The sequence below is a fragment of the Cricetulus griseus genome, chromosome 7 (assembly GCF_003668045.3).
Source record: "Cricetulus griseus strain 17A/GY chromosome 7, alternate assembly CriGri-PICRH-1.0, whole genome shotgun sequence".
NCBI lineage: Eukaryota > Metazoa > Chordata > Mammalia > Rodentia > Cricetidae > Cricetulus > Cricetulus griseus.
Genome location: NC_048600.1, coordinates 43,292,600 through 43,312,056, shown reverse-complemented (window position 1 = coordinate 43,312,056; position 19,457 = coordinate 43,292,600). Strand labels below are relative to the sequence as shown.

At 48.3% G+C, this 19,457-nt stretch overlaps 1 protein-coding gene across 1 annotated transcript; it reads left to right on the top strand.

Annotated features, from left to right (window-relative positions):
* Positions 1-8,277: 8,277 nt before the first annotated feature.
* On the top strand, positions 8,278-16,967 carry Flywch2 (FLYWCH family member 2). Its single transcript, XM_027424882.2, has 3 exons — positions 8,278-8,393; positions 13,711-14,137; positions 16,765-16,967. Exons 2-3 carry the CDS (start codon positions 13,783-13,785, stop codon positions 16,863-16,865), a joined length of 456 nt encoding a protein of 151 aa, XP_027280683.1. The 5' UTR covers positions 8,278-8,393; positions 13,711-13,782; the 3' UTR covers positions 16,866-16,967.
* The last annotated feature ends 2,490 nt before the right edge of the window (positions 16,968-19,457 follow it).

Genomic DNA, 19,457 nt, shown 5'->3' with positions numbered 1-19,457 from the left:
GTGATGTGAAGCGTGCTCTTCCACAGTGGCATGTGGAAACGACGGATTCCTGTTCCAGGTAGCTGGCTGGCACAATGACAACCTCTAATCTCAGAGGTACTTTCCACACCTGGGATTGGTTATGGAAAACCTTGTCCCACAGGGCCCTATCTCCAGGAAGTATCCTCCTCTTGCCTGACCTTCCCAGAATGTCCAATTTTTCCCCTCCCCCAATCTTCCAGGCCTGATGGATTCCAACGGAGAACAGTGTCTAGCGCCACCGCTGCCCCTCCTCCTGCTCCTAGAATTCCTGGCCTGTCCACAGCTGCGGCCCCAAGGAGGACTCAAGGTCCAAGGGCGCCTACCAGAGCAGGGTGACACAAGGCTTCTAAACAGCCGACTTCGGCGGCGCAAGGAACAAAGGCACAGCGATTCCAGCTGCCTGTGAGCCGCCAGCGAAGGGGAACTGTCAAGCTGCAGGTTCCTTCACAGTCGCTTGTTTTGTTTCTTGAGATTGCCAAGGGGGCCCTGGTGCTCAACAGTAGTCCAGACTGGCATCTCACTCCTCCTGCCTTGGCCTCCCAAGTGCTAGAATTACAGGTATGAGCCACCATACTAGAGGAACACTGTGACAAGCCATACAGCAAAGGAGGAAAGGGAAATAAAATATGGGGGAGGGGAGGTAAAATACTGTACCCTTGACTTTTCCTTACAAAAATATTGTTAATATTACTTTTTTGTTTTTACTTAATGGATTTTGTTTTTGGACAGGCTCTCATTAAGCCAAGGGTAAGTGTTAATGCTTTACCACTACACTGTATCCCCAACCCTTTCTATTTTTTGACACAGAATTTCATGTAGCCCAGACTAGCCTCCAACTTGCTATGTTATGGGAAGGGGCCTTGATCATCCTCTCTCAATCTACTAAATGCTGGGATTACAGGCATATACCTGTTAGGTCCCAAAGAAATTCAGGACAAATGACTGAGGTACCTATTAACATATCAACAACATCCAGCTGGCTGTTAGGAAAAAGCTCCAGGGGAACCTTGGTGGATTCCATGGCAGGCCAGGGTTGGGGAGGGGGGGACGACAAATATGCCCGGTAGATAGAAAGGGAAAGGGGGAGGGAAGAAAAGAGGTAAAGAGACACAGAGACAGAGAGAGAAGACGGAAAAGAGGGAGACATGAAAAGTCCTGTCTATTCCAGGGGAACAGAAGAAAACAGAGCAGGAAAGAGAGTGAGACATGAAAAGTCCTGTCTATTCCAGGGGAACAGAAGAAAACAGAGCAGGAAAAAGAGTGTAAGTGGGCACTTAAAGGGGTCCTTTGCACCTGTGTCCAGACAAGTACTCACAGAACCCTGGGCTGACCAGGGTACTGCCTGAGTGCATTCTGCCAGGTGACAGGGTCAGGCCAGCATAATGCCTGATTTCCTTACATTGGCTACACAGCTCTCTCAGCATAGCAGGTACCTGTTACAGAACCCTGGCTCCTCTCAGCACTTCTCACCCCCACCCTCTACTCTCAACATCTCCAGCCCTGAGCTCCCCTTCCCTTTCCCCAGGTTCTCATTCCTATATAGCCCAGCCATTTTGACCAAGCTCTCTTGATTCTTCCTCTCCTGATCCCCTCTCTTGTCCCTCACTCTTCCTCTTCCACTCCGCTCCTACCCCCATCTCATGGCCTGGTTCAGTCTGGACCCTTCCAGAGGCTTCTGGCTGTACTGTCCCTCATATCTAAAATAAAAACTTCCTGAACCATACATTGGAGTAGTCAGGTTCTTATTTTCTTATTTTCACTCACACCACCATGTCTAGACTGTTCTGTTTTTTTGTTTTTTTGTTTTTGTTTTTCTGAGACAGGGTTTCTCTGTGACTTTGGAGGCTGTCCTGGGACTAACTCTTGTAGACCAGACTGGCCTCAAACTCACAGAGATCCGCCTGCCTCTGCCTCCCAACTGCATGTGCCACCACCGCCTGACCCTGTTTTGTTTTTTTTTTTTGAGACAGGGATTCTCTGTGTAATAGTTCTAGCTGTCCTGGAACTCACCTATGAAGCCTTTTTTATGTTTGTTTTTCGAGGCAGGGTTTCCCTGTGTAGCTTTGGAGGCTGTCCTGGAACTAGCTCTTGTAGACCAGACTAGTCTTGGAATTCACAGAGATCTGCCTTCCTCTGCCTCCCAAGTGCTGGATCAAAGGCTTGTGCCACCACCAGCTGACTCTGCCAGGCTTTTTTTTTTTTTAACTTTTTATTTTGACACAGAATATCACTAAATTTCTCCTCTTTGACCATGAACTTGTCATTATTCTCTTTCGTCAACCTCCTGAGTATCTGAGATTAGTCTTGTATCATTCAAATCAGATAAAAATGTAAGAGGTTTTGTTTTTTTGTTTGTTTGTTTGTTTTTCGAGACAGGGTTTCTCTGTGTAGCTTTGGAGCCCACCCTGGCACTCGCTCTGGAGACCAGGCTGGCCTCGAACTCAGAGAGATCCGCCTGCCTCTGCCTCTGCCTCTGCCTCCCAAGTGCTGAGATTAAAGGTGTGCTCCACCACCATCTGGTTAAATACTTTTTTTCTTTTTTTTGGAAACCCTTTCTTACTCTGTTGCCTTACTGGCCTTCAATTCTATGTAGAGGGATGAAAAAAAGAAATAAAAAGGAAGGAAAGGACATGACTGTTCCTAGGTGTGGAGGAGGAGAGAAAGTTTATTGTAGACGTGTTGGAGAGCATAGGCAGAGGCAGGGACATCTGGGAGACTCCAGAGTGGACATGACGAGGCTGAGCTGGGCCATGTGGGATAGAAGGAGGAGAAGAGAGAAAGGAGAGACAGGAACCAGGTGCAGCAGTCAGGAGGCCCAAAGATACAAAGTGTGAGTAACCAAAATGTCTGGATTATATAGGGAAGAGCCTCTGGAGGCAGGGCAGCCCAGGCCCTGGGCTGGATAGTTCAGTGTGCCATGATGTTTAGGGCTGAAGGCAAGGACACTAGGAGGGGATGGCAGAGAGTAGGTTGAGGGCTAGATTGTTTCTCTACATCTACCCCAGGGTTACCCAGCCTCCTACCATGCTCTCTCCCACCCAAGGCTTGACATACCATAGATTCTCAGGACACATGTGCGCCCCGGGCTCTGCCAGAGCTTTAAAGTGGGAGCTGGGCACCTGGGCAGCAGAGGAAACCATCTGAGGACAAGAAGTGATTGCAGAGTGTTATCTGAGGAGCAAAAGGGATGAGGGGGACAAGCCTGGGGCATTCAGTGTGGAAACCAAGAGGGCTTTGAACCCTACCAGAGCACAATCTGTATTCCAAGGTGGGAGAGAGAACAGGAAACGGAAGCTGAAGAAGCAGGGTGCCAATGGAGGCAATGACCATTCTGCAGGCCACAGGGCCTTGACGGGAACAAGACAGCAGCTGACTTTTAATCAGTTCACTGGCAGCTGGAAGCCCTCTGTGTGGAACCAGCTGTGTGGTGCCCTGTCATGTGCACACACACATCCCTTCCCTGCCCATGCCACCCCTTCCCCTGTCAGCTGCGTCCTTCTTCAGCTGCCTCCTCTGTCAGAACCCTTAGGAAGCCACAGGATGGGCCAAGAGCAACTCCTGGAATAGGGCAACTGCAGAGCTTTGATGTCTTCTCAGAGCACACTGGCTTATCAGGGTGAGCCCAGGCAGGTCTGGGAGAAATTAGTGCTCCAGCCATGGTCTGAGAGGTGTGAGGGCATCTTCCTGAAGTGGAGAGTTTGTAAGAATTGCTAAGCTATTTTGCCAACCCCTCCTTTCGCTTTTGGAATACTAGCATTCTCTCTCTCTCTCTCTTCCCCCCTCTCCCTCTCTGTGTGTGTCTGTGTCTGTGTGTGTTTGAAACAGAATTCCACATAGGTCAGGCTGGCTGTAGACTCACTATGTGGCTGAGGCTGGCTTTGAATTCTTTGATCCCCTTCCCTCCTTTTCCCAAGTGTTGTTATAACCCCACCCATTTACTTTATTTTAGAGAAAAGGTTTCATTGTGCAACCTAGGCTATTCTCAATTCTCAATCCTCCTCCCTCATAGTGAGTCCAGGGCCAGCCTGACCCCCCACCTCAGAGTTTTGTATTACAGGCCAGGTGTGTGCGTGTGTGTGTGTGTGTGTGTGTGTGTGTGTGTGTGTGTGTGTGTGTGTGTGACCACTCCCAGATATTCCTGCTCTTTTTTTCACTCTGAGACAGAGTAGGGTGTCTCTGTCCTGGAATTCTGTAGACCAGACTGGCCCTGAACTCAGAGAGATCTGCCTGCCTCTGCCTCCAGAGTGCTGGGATTAAAGGTGTGTACCACCACCGCCTGGCCAATTCCTGCTTTCTAATTTTTATTGTTTATTTATAATTTTGTTTTTGTTTTTTGAGACAGAGTCTCATTTTGTAGTCCTTCTGGCCTGGAACTCACTATATAGACCAGGCCAGTACTGCCACACCTAACCCTGCTATTTTGTTTGTTTGTTTGTTTGTTTGTTTGAGACAGGGTTTCTCTTTGGCTTTGGAGACTGGCCTGAAACTAGCTCTTGTAGACCAGGATGGTCTGGAACTCAAAGAGATCTGCCTGCCTCTGCCTCCCCAGTGCTGGGATTAAAGGCACATGCCACCATCGCCCAGCTAGCCCTGCTATTTTTAATAAATAAGTTTTACATCTCCATTTAAAACTCTACATGACAAATTTTAAGCTCACATAAACTAGAATCTCTTTGAGTTTCTCAATAATTAGGAGTGGTGGCGCTCGCCTTTAAGTCCAGTGCTTGGGAGGCAGAAGTAGGCAGGTCTCTGTGAGTTTGACAGCCTAGTCAACATATCGAGTTCCAGGACAGTGAGAGCTATGTCTCAAGAATAAACAAATAAAAAATTTCATGGCATAAAAGGGCCCAGGGAGATGGGTTCTAAGTTGGCTGTGTGGTGCATGCCTGGAATCTCACAACTGTGAAGATTAGCGATCTAGGATTCCACTTGGTTTGGGCTGTACACCTGCTTCTAATGCACATGACAACCTGAGACCTTCACCCACCTGTACACAGCCCTCTCTGAACAATAACTATCAAACTTGCATGTTTTGTCTGTCTATTTTTAGAGATTTATTTATTATGTATACAGGGTTCAGATTATTTGCCTGCACAACAGAAGAGGACATACTCATTTATAGATGGTTGTGAGCCACTGTGTGGTTGCCGGGAATTGAACTCAGGACCTCTGGAAGAGCAGTCAATGCTCTTAACCTTTGAGCCATCTCTCTAGCCCAGCCTTATTTGTTTTGTTTTGTGTTTCTCTGTGTAGTTCAGGCTTTCCCGCAACTCTCTCACAGCAATCCATCTGCCTCTGCTTCTCAAGTGCTGTTGGGCTAAACTTGAACAGTTGTTTGTTGGTTTGCTTGATTTTTTTTTTTTTTTGAGACAGGGTTTCTCTATGTAGTTCTGGCTGTCCTGGAACTCGATTTGTAGACCAGGCTGACCTCAAACTGCCAGAGATCTGCCTGTCTCTTCCTCCTGAGCACCAGGATCAAAGGTGTGTACCATCACTGCCCAGTGCTTATACAGTTTCTATTCAACAGCATTCTCCACACATCTGGTGGGAGGGTAAGAGGGCTGATTCAGCCTGAACTAATTTTAGGTGCATGTTTGTATTGGTTACTTTTCTATTGATGGGATAAAACACTGTGAACAAGGCAACTTGTAGAAGAAAGTTTATTTGGGCTTAAGTTTCCCAAAGAATAGGAGTTCATCCCAGCAGGGAATCATGGCAGCAGGTATAACATCAGGGACAGAAAGCTGAGAACTCACATCTCAACCATGAGCACCAAGTGGAGACAGCAACTGGAAATGTCAGAGGTCTTTAAACTCTCAAAGCCTTCCTTATGTGACATACTTTCTCCAAAAAGGCCATATTTCCTAACTCTCCCCAAACAGTGCCAGATTCTGAGGACCAAGTTGAGCCTATGGAGGACATTCTCATTGAAACCACTACAATATACAATAAGACAAACCATATCTTCGAAGTGAACTTTTGGGGAAATCCCCTATTTACCATGCCTATACATAAACAGGCATGTATCGGATTAAAATCAGTTGCATTATGGGAAAGTACATGCACAGTGAGCAAAGGCTGACAGTCAAAACAGAGAAGCACCCAAACTACAAACCATGGTAACTACTGACCCCCATGTTCACAGGGCCTGCTGCCACACACTACAGGGTATCTCACTTGTTCTTTGATTTGAATAAAGTTTCCTTGCTACTTTACAAATTTGTGTCTTCATTTCAATTCCCTGAAAAACCAAGAACCTGGAAACACAGACCCTGACCACTAGGAAAACTTGGGATGCTGAGGCAGGAGGACTGTTATGAGTTCAAGAGCTGTATGGTGATATGCTATTTTAAAAATGTATATATATGTTATTTCCTCTTAAAACAGCTTCCTGTGTAGTCAAAGTTGGCTTTGAACTCTTAGTCCTCCTATCTCTGAGATTACAGTCAGGTGCTTCCATGTGTGTTTGTTTGTATGCTATTTTTTTTTTTTTTTTTGGTTTTTCGAGACAGGGTTTCTCTTTGGCTTTGGAGTCTGTCCTGGAACTAGCTCTTATAGACCAGGCTGGTCTTGAACTCACAGAGATACACCTGCCTCTGCCTCCCGAGTGCTAGGATTAAAGGCATGCGCCACCAACGCCTGGCGTGTGTTATTTTTTTTAAATACAAGATCTTTATTGGTTCTATGCTTCGAAAATAGCTGCCACAATATTTATTTAATTTTTAAAATATGTTTGTGTGTTTTGCCTGCATGTATGTTTATGCACCACCTGCCTGGTACTCATGGAGGCCAGAAGAGGGCATCAGATCCCCTAGAACTGGAGTGACAGACCATTGTGAGCTGTCCTGTGTGTGCTGGAAGAGCAGCCAGGGTTCTTAGCCAATGGTTCTTAGCTGGAAGGAACCATCCATCCTTCCAGCCCTAGTTCATTGTTTTTATGTGAGGCCATAAGCTTGTGTGTGGAGATCAGAGGACAATTTTGCAGGTTCCCTTCCCTCTGCCTCCTGAGTGCTGGGATTAAAGGTATGAGCCACCAACACCTGACTCTCTTCTCACCTTTATGTAGGTCCTATTGATTAAATTTGGGTAGGCGAGGCTTGTCAGCAAGTGCTTTATAGACTGAGCCTTTTGGCTGAGCCCAGCTATCCAACTGAGCCAATTCACCAGACCCCTTGTTTTATTCTTTTTTTGTTGTTGTTGTTTTTTGTTTTTGTTTTGTTTTGTTTTGTGTGGTTTTTTTTGGTTTTTTTTTGTTTTATTCTTTTAAGGCGAGGGTTTGCCATCAGTGATTTATTTATTTTATTTTATTTAGAAACAATCATTTTACGCATCAACCGCCGTTCCCTTTCCCTCCCATCCTCCCATATCCCCTACCAACCCCCACAACACAACCCCCACCAGCGCCCCAAGGACGGTGAGGCCTTCCATGGAGGATCATCAAAGTCTGTGACATCATTTGGGGGACATCAGTGGTTTATATACGAAGACATTTATGACAATAAATTTAGAAATAACCAAGGCTATGATTGATTGCAGATGATGTAATTAACGAAGGCCCTTGAGTTACTGGAGAATGCCCAGGAAATGACGTTGACTCGGGAGAAAGGATGGGGCCAAGGAGATAAAGGAACCAGAAAGGAGAGTGGGACCCAAGGATCTGCAGAGCCAGGGACACGAGGGAGTAAAGGGGGTGAACCTTTCTGCAGGTGGATGTAGGCCAGACAACCCCAGGAAGTCAGGATGCGCAAGCATGCAAAATACAGAAAGAACGCAGTGTCTGAGCCATCTCAGTCTCTACCTCCACAGTGCAAGGTTTCAGGGCCAAAGTGTTATGGTCTATAAGCCGGAGCTATACCAGCAGGCGGTGACTACAACAATGGGAGAGCTGGGCTAATGACAAAGGATGTTACGCAGTTAGGAATGCTTGTCGGAATAACCCAGTTAGCTTCAATGAAGAGGAAAACATTTCCTTCCCCTCAATGGGACATAAAAAAATTAAATAAATGGCCCAGCTTCCTCCTCAGGGAACCAGATCAAATACTGTGTGAAGTGAGTGGAAAGACATCAGTAAACCATACTCAAACTGGATCCCAAATCCAGTTTGCTGCATCCATACTGGCTCCGCCCCTTCTGGGTAGTGGGTCCGCCTCTCACGCCGATTGATCAAGCGGTCCACTCGCCGCTGCGAAGGTAATATCCGGATAAGCGGAGTTCGTCAAAGGAATGGATCGCCCTCGCGGCCCTACTGCGCATGCTCGCCCCGTGACCCCAGCTTGAGGTGACGGCGGGAGCCAAGGCGGGGGCCCAAAAGCACTGAGGCTGAGGGACCCGCCACGGCTCCGTCGTCCGAGAGGCAGGGCCTGTTGCCGTCGGTGAGGACGGGCCCCATCGGGCGGGAGGGTCCCGGCCCGCGAAGCGACTCCCTGGGCCTGGCTGTTGCGGGATCCGGGACTGGTTGGTGCTAGGGAAGGGTCCCTGACTCTGCCCCCCAGATTCAGGCCGTCTCCCTGCCGTCCATCCGCAAGGCGCTTCCTTCCTCCATGCTTCCCTTTCACTAACCCACCCTACCACTGAACCGAACCTGTACATCCCCAACCCGGGATCCACCCGCCCAATGCGCACCTACCTACCCCAATCGGTCCATTCTGCCTGGTACACGCCCATCCTTAACCTCTGCAGTTTTGTCGCATCTGTCCTGGGGGTGCTTGCCCCAATGGCAGAGTTTAAGGGCTGGGAGCTGGGTAGATGCTTTCAGAGACTGGAGAGGGGGGCATTGGTGAGAGGGGATCAGGGAGCCAGGGCGTTTTATTTTAGGCTCAAGACCAGACCTGTTGGGCAAGGGTGGTGGAAGATACCATTTTGAGTCAAGGTGATTAGGGAAGGGAAGCGCCCTTATTTGAGACCCCACATTGGAAATCTCTCCACTGTTCTGTATATTATTCCATCCTTGACCTTTTGGGAGGGTCACTGCCTTTTTCTCCTGTCTCCCCGTGAGAATATGTCCTGCACACCTCAACGTCATATTGTTCCCTAAGCAGTCCAGTCACAGTCCTCATGACTGTGCAGGACAGTGACTGGGAAGCAGCTGTCGGTATCCTGAGTTCAACAACCTTACCCTCCACCTGATGCTAGCAACTGCAACTACAGAGATCTAACCAGCCCTGAGAGAGTAAGGGGTCTGTCCTTCTGCTAGGACATAGATGTTTCACCCCAAGATAAAAGTTACAAGCCTCCAGAGCCTCATCGGTAAGAGTTTGGACCTTAATTGTTTTATGGCCACCATAATAAATCGACACCAACCTAGTGACTTAAAATAACACAACTTCATTTTCATACATTTTAGAGGCCAGAAGTCTGATGTGGGTGTTGTTAGTGTCAGCAGAGCTGTATTCCTGCTGAGGCTTTAGGAGAGAAACACTTTTCTAGAAACAGCTTACCTTGTTTGGCTGGTGAGGGCCTTCATCAGTCCTCAAAGTCCCATCTCAACCCATGGTCCCTGCCTCTAGCCTTATCCTGCTCTTTGCCTCACTTTCACATTTCTCTCTCTCTCTCTCTGGGGGGGGGGGTTGAGACAGGGTTTCTCTGTGTAGCTTTGGAGCCTGTCCTTTTGGGAGGGTCACTGCCTTTTTCTCCTGTCTCCCCGTGAGAATATGTCCTGCACACCTCAATGTCATATTGTTCCCTAAGCAGTCCAGTCACAGTCCTCATGACTGTGCAGGACAGTGACTGGGAAGCAGCTGTCGGTATCCTGAGTTCAACAACCTGGTCTCGCTCTGGAGACCAGGCTGGCTTCGAACTCACAGAGATCCGCCTGCCTCTGCCTCCCGAGTGCTGGGATTAAAGGCATGCAACTCCAACGCCCGGCCCCATTTTTCTCTTTTTGTTTCTTTTGTGTGCCACATGTGTGCGGTGCCTGTGGAGGCCAGAAGAGGGCATCTGATCCTCTGAGCTGTGCAGGTGGTTGTGAGTCATCTGATGTGGGTGCTGGGAACCAAATTGCTGTCCTACGAAATTGCAGGAAGCACTAGACCACTAAGACATTTATCTGGCTCTGTGTCTTCTGTTTGACTGCGTGGTAGGGGGCCAGGAGTATGCATATACCTGTGGACAACTTGTGGGAGTTGACTCTCTCCTACCATGTGGATCCTGGGATGGAACTACTCAGGTCTTGAGGCTTGGTGGAAAGCACCATTACCTGCTAAACTGTCTTGATAACCCTTGTTTTGGAGACAGGCTCTGGATACATAGGTTTGACTTGAACACCCACCCCCACCAGGCCTCCTGCTTTAACCTTCCTACTGCTGGGATTATAGGTGTATGCCACAACACCAGGTTCTAGGGACTAGGATCTGGAGAGCTGAGTATTCATTACTCTGTCACAGACCTGATGATGTGTGAATGACTCCTGCTCATTGTATGCTCTTGACTTTTGAGCCATTTTTGCTCTTCTGGGTCTCCTGGTCCATGAACAAGGTCATGAGTGCTGATTCACTTTGTCATGCTGGGGATTGAATGTGGGCAAGCTCTCAACTGGGCTACACCAACTCTTGCTTCATTTTTTTTCCCCTTGGTGGGGGGATAGTGTGTGTATGTGTGTGTGTGTTCGTGCAGTGCTTCTGTACACATGCAGAGGCAAGAGGAGGATGTTGAATGCCTCCCCCCTCCCACCTTATTCCCTTGAGACAAAGTGTCTCACAGGAAGTGGAAGCTCACCATTTTGGCTAGGTGGATTTGTCAGCCAACATGCTCCAGGGATCTGAATGTCTCAGCTTCCCAGTGCTGGGTTTCAGACGTGTATTGACAGGTCTGGTTTTAACGTGGTGCTGGGAACTTGGACTCAAGTCCTCAGGCATGTGCAGCAAGTGTGTTTTTTTCTCGAAGTTGGAACACATGACAGTCTTCCTGATTCACTCTCCTTAGTGCTGGGATTTTAGGTGTGAGTCACGACACCTGGCTTTACTTCTCAATTTTATTTATTTATTTATTCATTTATTCATTTATTTGAGACTGGGTCTCATGTAGCCCAGGCTGGTCTTGAATTCCTGATCCTCCTGCCTCAACTTCATAGGTGAGAGGTCTGTCTGAGACTATTTTTCTCTGAGTAGTAGACTTAAAAAAAAAAATTATCCCTTGAGTAAATGTGTCTTATCTTTTAATATGTTAAATGTGTTCCTACTGCAAAAAAGAAAAAAGAAAAATAAAAAGAAAGAAAGAAAGTGAGTTCATGAACATTACAACTTGAGAAGATGAGTCTGGAGAGATGGCTCAGCAGTTAAAAGTGCTTGCTGCTCTTTCAACAACCCCAAGTTGGGCAGCTCACAACCACCTGTAACTTTAGTGATCTGACACCCTCTTCTAGCCTCAGAGGGTACCTGTACACATGACATCCACTCACACAGACACACATATAAAAATAATAGGAGTAAATCTTTAAAAATCAATCTGTGATTGTGAAAGGTAAAATCACACATTCTCATCAACCCAAATTCATTCCAGATCTTGGCAGATTTGAAGAGCGTTAGCCAGGCATTTTGTACAATAACTCATAATGTGGGGCTGAGATTTCCTAGGATCCCACAGAGATGAACTGCCTCATGGCATCACAGCACAGGCACTTCACATCTAGGCCGATCACCACAGATTATATGTTGGCTTTGATCACATGGTAGAGGTGGTATATGAGCTGCACTGCAGTCACTATTCTTATCATCCCTGTTTCCTTGGGAATGAGTCACTGAGTGACAAGGTCCACCTTAGGTAGGAGCATACTCTTTAGAATTCTGTTAGCTTGAGACTGGGTCTCATTTAGCCCAGCTTGTCCTTGAACTCTGTATACGGCCAACGGTGAGCTTGAACGCCTGACTCTTTGGCCTCTACTTCCCAAGTGCTGAGATTATAGGCATGTGCTACCATAAAAGGTTTATGTGGAACCCATGGTTTTGTTGGGACTGGCACCCATGGTTTTGTGCATGCTAGCTAGGCACTCTCCCAACTATATCCCCAGCCTGGAATTCATGAGGAAGACTTGGGCCCTTTCCAATAGATATTCAATTATTTGTATTGTGGGCTTGTGGATATTTATTTTATTCTTAGGGTTATAAACCTGCCCACTTAAGGGTGGACTTCATTCTGTGGAGCAGTTTTCTTCATAGCTGGTTTTGGCTGGAATTGGCTATTGGCCGGGGGGTTCTAGTCTCAACTCTCACCAGCTGTGTGTCCCTGAGCCACTCCACTAAATGTCCAAGGTCACCTCCACTCCACCCCTGGGGTGGGGGATGGGGGCAGAGTGGGATGATGGTAATACCTGAGAGGGACATCACTGGGTTCCAGTAAAGAAGTTGACATCAGATCTCATTCTTGACTTGGGCTGCTTTGTGGACAAGAAGGCAGTAGGGTAGGGTACCTGAGCACTTCCTCATACCATATCATCCTAGAGGTTTCTGGGTCCCTCTGTTGTGTGTGTGCATGTGTGGTGTAGTGTGTATACGTGTGACTGCAGTGTATATGTGTTTGCAGGTGTGCTCTTGTGTACATGTGCAGGTCAGAGGTTGTTACTGAGCATCTTCCACAACCTCCACTTCATACTTTTTTGAGACAAGGTCTCTCACTGAACCTAGAGCTCGTTGTTTTGGCTTAGACTGGCAGGCAAACTATCCCCGGGGTCTCCCTGACTCTGCTCCCCTCCCTGCAATGCTAGGGTTACAGAGGCTGACATACTGGGCTTTCTGTGTGAGTGTTGGTATCCAAACTCAGGACTTCTGCTTGCACAGCAAGACTTTGCTCACTGAGTCTCTGGGTCACTTCTGTCTTTGTCAACTTGTGTGCTGTCTTAAAGTCTGGAGCAAAATCTTTTCCTCCCCATGCTATGGATTGACCGCTCAGATGCTAGGCAAATGTACTGTGTCCCTGAACTATATCCCCAGCCTAAAACTAGGGTTTTTGGTTTTTTTTTTTTTTTTTTTTTTTTTTTTTGGACAAGGTCTCATTATATAGTCTTTCTTGTTCTGGAACTCCCTATGTAGACCAAGCTGGCCTCAAACTCAGAGATCTGCTTCTGTTTCCTGAATGCTGGGATTGAAGGCATGTACCATCATGACTGGTCCTAAATTTTAATATGCTTGATTTTATTCTAGTGATTTGTATTAATCTTTGTTTGTTTTTTGAGACAGGGTTTCCCTATGTAACAGCTCTGGTTGTTCTGGAACTTGCTTTGTAGACCAAGCTGGCCTCACTCATGGAGATCTGCCTGCCTCTGCCTCCTGACTGCTGGGATTAAAAGTGTGTGCCATCAATGCCCTGCAATTTGTATTAATCTTATTTATTTGCTGTTTAGCTTTTTTTTTTTTTTTTGAGGTTCTGGAGATCTAACTCAGGACCTTGTGCATGCTAAGCTTGAGCACTACCACCAAGCCACCAAGCTGCACCCCAGCACACTCACGTGTGTTTTCTTTTCTGACATTTACATTGCACAGGTAATGAACTAATGGGGAAAATTACCTTGTGAGTAAGTATATCTCATCTCTTTTTAGATGTTAAATATATTGCCACTGGGGGCATGGGAATGAACTCATGTCATAGTAAAATAGTGAAGGGTAAAACCGCTCATTCCCACCATCACCTCAAGCTACATCCAGATCCATTTGGTAGCACTCCATCCTCCTCCACTGACTGCTTTGCCTCCTCCCTTAGGACAGAGCCCTGGACTCTCAGGTTCCTGGCCAGGGAGGTGGAGGAAAAGGAGAGACCTATCTGCCAGGGAGAATGTGGCCTGAGGGTCAGGCTTCTGGTCCTGGGATGCCCCAGCCCAAGCCCAGTGAGCAGGAGGGGGAGAGCATGAAGGCCGGCCAGGAGCCAACTCCCCAGCCTGGCACAGATGTGGTCCCAGCAGCCCCCAGGAAGCCCAGAAAATGCTCCAAACTGGTCCTGCTGACAGCCTCCAAAGACAGCGCCAAAGTGGCTGGGGCCAAGCGCAAAGGAGTGCACTGCATCATGTCCCTGGGGGTGCCAGGCCCTGCTACCCTGGCCAAGGCCCTCCTCAAGACTCATCCTGAGGCTCAACGAGCCATTGAAGCAGCCCCCCAGGAGCCTGAGCAGAAGCGCAGCAAGCTGGATCCGGGTGAGGCTTCTGTAGCTGGCACTGCCCCTCAAAGATACCTGGTTCCTTTCAGAGCTGCCATAGGCAACTGGCTCCAGTTCTAAGAGTCCTGGTTCTTCCTTTGCCTTCGTGATCCCTTCTCCTTTACTTCTCCGAGCACAGGTTGGAGGTGGAGGGCTCAGGGGTGATAGATAGGTGCTGCTGAGTACTCCTTGAGCCTGGGACCCTATCTTAGCCCCTCCTACTCTTGCCAAATAGCTTTGCCCCTTTGAGCCCACGAAGAGTTCCCTCTGCGTGGCCTGTATGCCTTGCTTCATCACACAAGTGTCAGAGGTTGAGATGGGCCTGCTGTCAAGCACTTTCATGCTGGAGGCTGCTGGCCACTCTCAAAGTCTTGGCTATGTTCAGGTGTTTCCAAAGGCTTGGGCTTCTTGGTCCACCTGCCACATGCTTCACAAGCATTTCATAGACAGTACAAAAATTGCCATCATTTCTTCAGTCAGCCAGCTTACCTGTGTTTGTAGACTTGGGGCAATGTGCTCACTGGGCACTAAAGGCCATCGGAGTTGTGGGGACTCCCCTCCCTGTCTCTTCTGCCCCAGCCTCATCCACACTGAAGCTGCCACAGAGGATAGAACAGGGCTCCAGAGGACTGTCATGAGGCAGCAAAGAAGTAGCCTTAGAAGTTGCAGGCTGATGAGGGTACAAGGCTTCCTGGGAAAGTTCAGTGCCCTCTTCTCTTGTTTTGCAGTGATGAGATGGTGGGAGGTGATGGACAGGGTTAGCCTCACCCCGCACTACTCCACCATAGCTGTGTCCCTTCCTCCAATGTGACTGGATGGGTGGTGGATGGTGACAACAAGCGGTCCCTTTCTTTACACCTAGCTCAAGCTGGCCTCATGTCAGATTATTGGGACCTGTGGCTGTTACCTCAGGCCTCCCTGGCAGTAGTGAGGTGACAGGTAGCAGAGGAATTGACTGGGGACAAGCAAAAGAGGGTTGGCAGATATCCTTTGAGTGTTCAAGAGGTTAGAGGAGAACAGCAAGTGGCCAAGCTGGTAGTCTTCAGAGTCAGGATGCTGAGGGTGGTGCTGAGGTGGGGAAAGAGAGGGGGCTGCTGGCTACAGGGTGTACTTACACAAGTCAAAGACTTGAGACTGGGTCTAGGGTCTGATCCACTTGCCAGGACACAACAGTTCCCAAAGTCACTAGAACTGGAAGGAGAGTCCTAGGCCAACAACACCTGGAGACCAGGGAGGGTGACAAGACACCTTCCTGGATGGAGCTGGAAATTCCCTAACCTGGGTGTCTTACTGTGTGTGTATATGTTGTGCCCATTACTGTGTGTATTCTGTGTGTGCTTGTCTATGTGAGCATCTCTTTGTTTCTCTTGTCCCTTTGTATGACTTTTACCCATGAGAGTGAGTGTGTGTTAGTCTGAAGCAGTTACCCCTCCCCACTAGGTGTGAAGCAGGAGATACTGCAACTCAAACACCCCATTAGGGGTGCTCAGTAACAGAAAAAAGATAAATGAGGTGATCTATCCCAACAGAAGAGCATCTGGTAGGCCCTGAGATGGTAGGGGTAAGAAAAGCTAAGTCCTTGGCCTCCATTTGTTGTCTTTGTACAGGTGGCCCCTTGGGATCAGCCATGCACTGGCATGAGGAAGGAAAGGAAGCTCCTGTGTTATCAGTAGTTAGCTAGGCTGGGCAAGGTACCCTGCCTCACAGGTAAAAAGTTAATGGGATAGCCTAAGGTCATAAAGATTCATAGTCCCACCGCCCACCCCCATCTGTAGGGGCTAAAATCTCAAGAAAGCCAAGATGGAGGGTCTATGGCTACACACTTGGATTTCTTTGGGGGAACCATTGGATCCTCAACCTCCCACACACAGCTGGAGCAGTACTGAGGAGTCAAAAAAAGACCTAGGAATGAGGACTCTGAATGCTCCCACTAGTCAGTCCTGCTCTGGGTGCCTCCCTATCCCCCATCTACTTCTCACCAGCACAGGGGTAGAGAATGGGAGTATCCAAGACCATTAGGAGGCTGACCTCACAGAGTCTGTCACCAGCTAAGCCACCTACACAGAGGGAGAGGGTGGAGTCTGGCTGGGAACCTGTTCTTCCCACAAGAGTTGGGTATAGAGACATCATGTGTCTCCTTTCCAATCATGGGAGCCCTTAGCTTGCTTGTGTAAGATCAGGTGCTGCAACGCCATGGCTTCTATGAGAAGTGGGACAAAACTCACTTCTCCAGATGAAGTACAAAGGAAGGCATATACCCCTTCAGGGCTTTCTGGGCAGGTGCTCCTGATCAGTGGACAACCTCCTGCCCCCTGTTCCCACATGCACATCTCCCTGTCTCTGTCCCACCCAGGGCCAGGTGGTGGTGATTAAGCCACTTCCTGCTCAGATGTTTCCTAGAAATGAGTTGAGGAATGTTTGTAACCCTGAACTTGTTGGATTTTTAGGAACAGTGTCTCGTGTGGCAAGTACTTCTCTAAATTAACAAAGATATCTGGCCCTGTACTGACCCCTAAGAAGTCAAGGTGAGGGTGGTTTTCAGCTTATAGTGTGAGCCTAGGGCCAGCCTCTCCCAGCCCTCCTTTGTTCTTTGTTACCAGCCTGACCTATCTGCCTTTCTTCTAGATACAGGTGGCCCAGAAGACAACGGATGGTCTGGGGTGTCTTCTTCAAGTCCTGAGAAGGAGACCACTATGCTTCCCAAGGCACCCAGCACTTCCCCATAACCTTGGCAACTGCTGCAGCATGGGCTGCTCACTGTATCAGCTACTTTTATAAGCAAGAAGGAAAAAATAAGAGAGAAAATAAAATAAGCTGTATGCTATTTCCCACCATGGGTAGGTTTTTGTTGTTGCTATTGTTTTTTTCAAGACAGGGTTTCTCTGTGTAGCCCTGGCTGTCCTGGAGCTTGCTCTGTAGTCCAGGCTGGCCTCAAACCCACAGAGATCCATCTACTTCTGCCTTCCTAGTGCTGTGTGCCACCACCAGTACTGGTATCAAAGACCTGCACCACCACCTCCAGGCTAAGGTAGGATTAAAACGTTGTAGGACTTTGGGTCATTGGAGACCCACTGTGACCTCATCATTCTGGAGACTTCCTTTTTGACTTTCCTTCCTTTCCCAGACTTGCCCGGCCTGGGCCATTGGACCAGCGGAGTCTCCCTTGAGGCCTCCAATCCTTAGCCTCACAGTTGGGCTCCCTTGGCCTGGAAAATGAGCGCTTGGCATAATTTAGACTGGTTCCCATGGCTTCATGTCCGTGCTGCCACTAGCCTGAAATGAAACACTGAGAGCTCCTGCCCTGGACCAAGAACAGTCTGATCCTCATCCCTCCCCTCTACAAAAGGCATCTAGTTGAGTCCTCTAAGGTTGCCATAGGCCTTTGTCCTTTCTAACCTAAGACTGCTCTCTAGGAGAAGACCCTCAGATTGCTGGCACCCAGGCATGGGACCCCAGCATCCTCCCTACAAGTGCCACTGAGGAAGGGATAAGCCTGTACCCGACAGTTGTCAAGGATCTGCCCGGATCCTCACAAGAGTGCAAGGCCATCCAAGAAATCACACACAGCCTGAACCCCTCTCCAACTTGTGGATAGGAGAGAAAGGAAAACTGTTGCCTTCCATTTCCAGTCCCCAAGTTGGGAACTCCCACTCCCAGAGACCCCCAAAGGCAAATGCTTTGACTTCCAGTCCTTTTACATAAAGGTTCTTATTCTTTAAAAACCACTTTTGAGTACAAAAAACATCTTTTTCAATGTAAGATGTTCCCTATGTTCCAACCATGTCTTCAAAATTGGCTGTCTCTGAAACATACTTGGCACATTTTTCTCCTGCCATTTTGTTCTATTGCTTTTACAGTTTTAGGGGTTTTTTTGTTGTTGTTGTTTTGTTTTTTGAGACAGGGTTTCTCTGTGGCTTTGGAGGCTATCCTGGAACTAGCTCTTATAGACCAGGCTGGTTTGGAACTCAGAGATCCTGCCTCTGCCTCCCGAGTGCTGGGATTAAAGGCATGTGTCATCACTGCCTGGCCTATAGGTGTTTTTTTTTTTTTTAATTAAAAAAGGACTAATTTTGTCTGCATGTATGCTGTGCAGCTTCTCACTTCAAAAGTGAGAAGCTGTTGGGTCCCCTGATACCACAGCCACAGATAGTTATGAGTTGCTATGTGGGCACTGGGAATAGAACCTAGGTCTTCTGGAAGAACAGTTAGTGCTCTTAACCACTGACCCATTACTCCAGCCCCATCGGGGCTGCTGCTTGTAATATTGCTATTCTGTTCAAACCCTGGAAGTTTGTTCTTTTGTCCTAATGCTCTTTTTAAATGGAGTCCACTGTGTTTTCTCTTTTGCTGTGTGCATTTGGTGGTCTAGTTTTGTCAGATGATAAGAAGTCCTCAGCAGGGTGTGGTAGCTATGCCTTTAATCCCAGCACTCAGAGGTGGGCTGGGGGTTGGGGTGGAGGGACAGGACCTAGGGAGATGGCTCAATTGGTAAATGCTTTCTGCTGCTCAATTATAAGGACCTATTTCTAACACACAAATGTGCGCGCACCACACACACACACACACACACGAAGGCTTGAGAACAGAGTAAGGGGAGAAGGGGGAGCAGAAGGGGGCAAGGCTATCCTAACCTTTGTGTGCAAACCTCTATATGTATATTTTCCTGGGTTAAAGTGGCTGGCCCTTTCCAATACCCCTAGATCTCACAATTGCTGCTGGAGACCAGATGGTGGCGCGCGCGCGCAATCCGCACAGCTCCCGCATCTTCGTGGTACATGTGAGTGCTGAGCGCCTCCTGGAGTGCGGTCTTGGATTATACGTCTCAGTCAGTCCGGCAAGGCACTGAGTCAGAAGCAAGGCCTCCTTTTAAGGACCAGACACAGGATGGTTTCTTGCATCATATGATGTATTAGATTTATTGCCCCTGCTTCCTACTCCATCCCCACACCACAGTAGGCTAACACTACCAGGGAAGGGATCTCTGTCCCTTGGGCTCCTGAGTTTGTGGAGACCCTAAGGAGAGGAGCCTGCAGGGTCACCGAATGCACAGAGCATGGGAGGGAGAGATGGAACAGAGATTTGAGGTGACCAATTTGCGAAGGCGTATAGGTTCTGCCCATGTGTAGATCAGCTGTGTGGATGAGATTAGCCCCCCCCCCACTCCCGGTGGGGGAGTGTTGCAGGAAGCTGGTATCATACTAATTCTGAGGGGAAGAGATGGCAAAGCAAGTGGGGAGCCAGTCCTAGGACCTTTCAGCTAGGTTAAAAGCAAGGAAGAGCAAGCAGTCCTCCCTGTGGGAGCCATCCTCCTGCTTCTG

Coding starts and splice junctions, on each gene's coding strand:
- Flywch2 (XM_027424882.2), top strand. CDS start 13,783: ATGTGGCCTGAGGGTCAGGCTTCTGGTCCTGGGATGCCCCAGCCCAAG. Junction 14,138..16,764: donor GCGCAGCAAGCTGGATCCGG/GTGAGGCTTCTG, acceptor CCTTTCTTCTAG/ATACAGGTGGCCCAGAAGAC.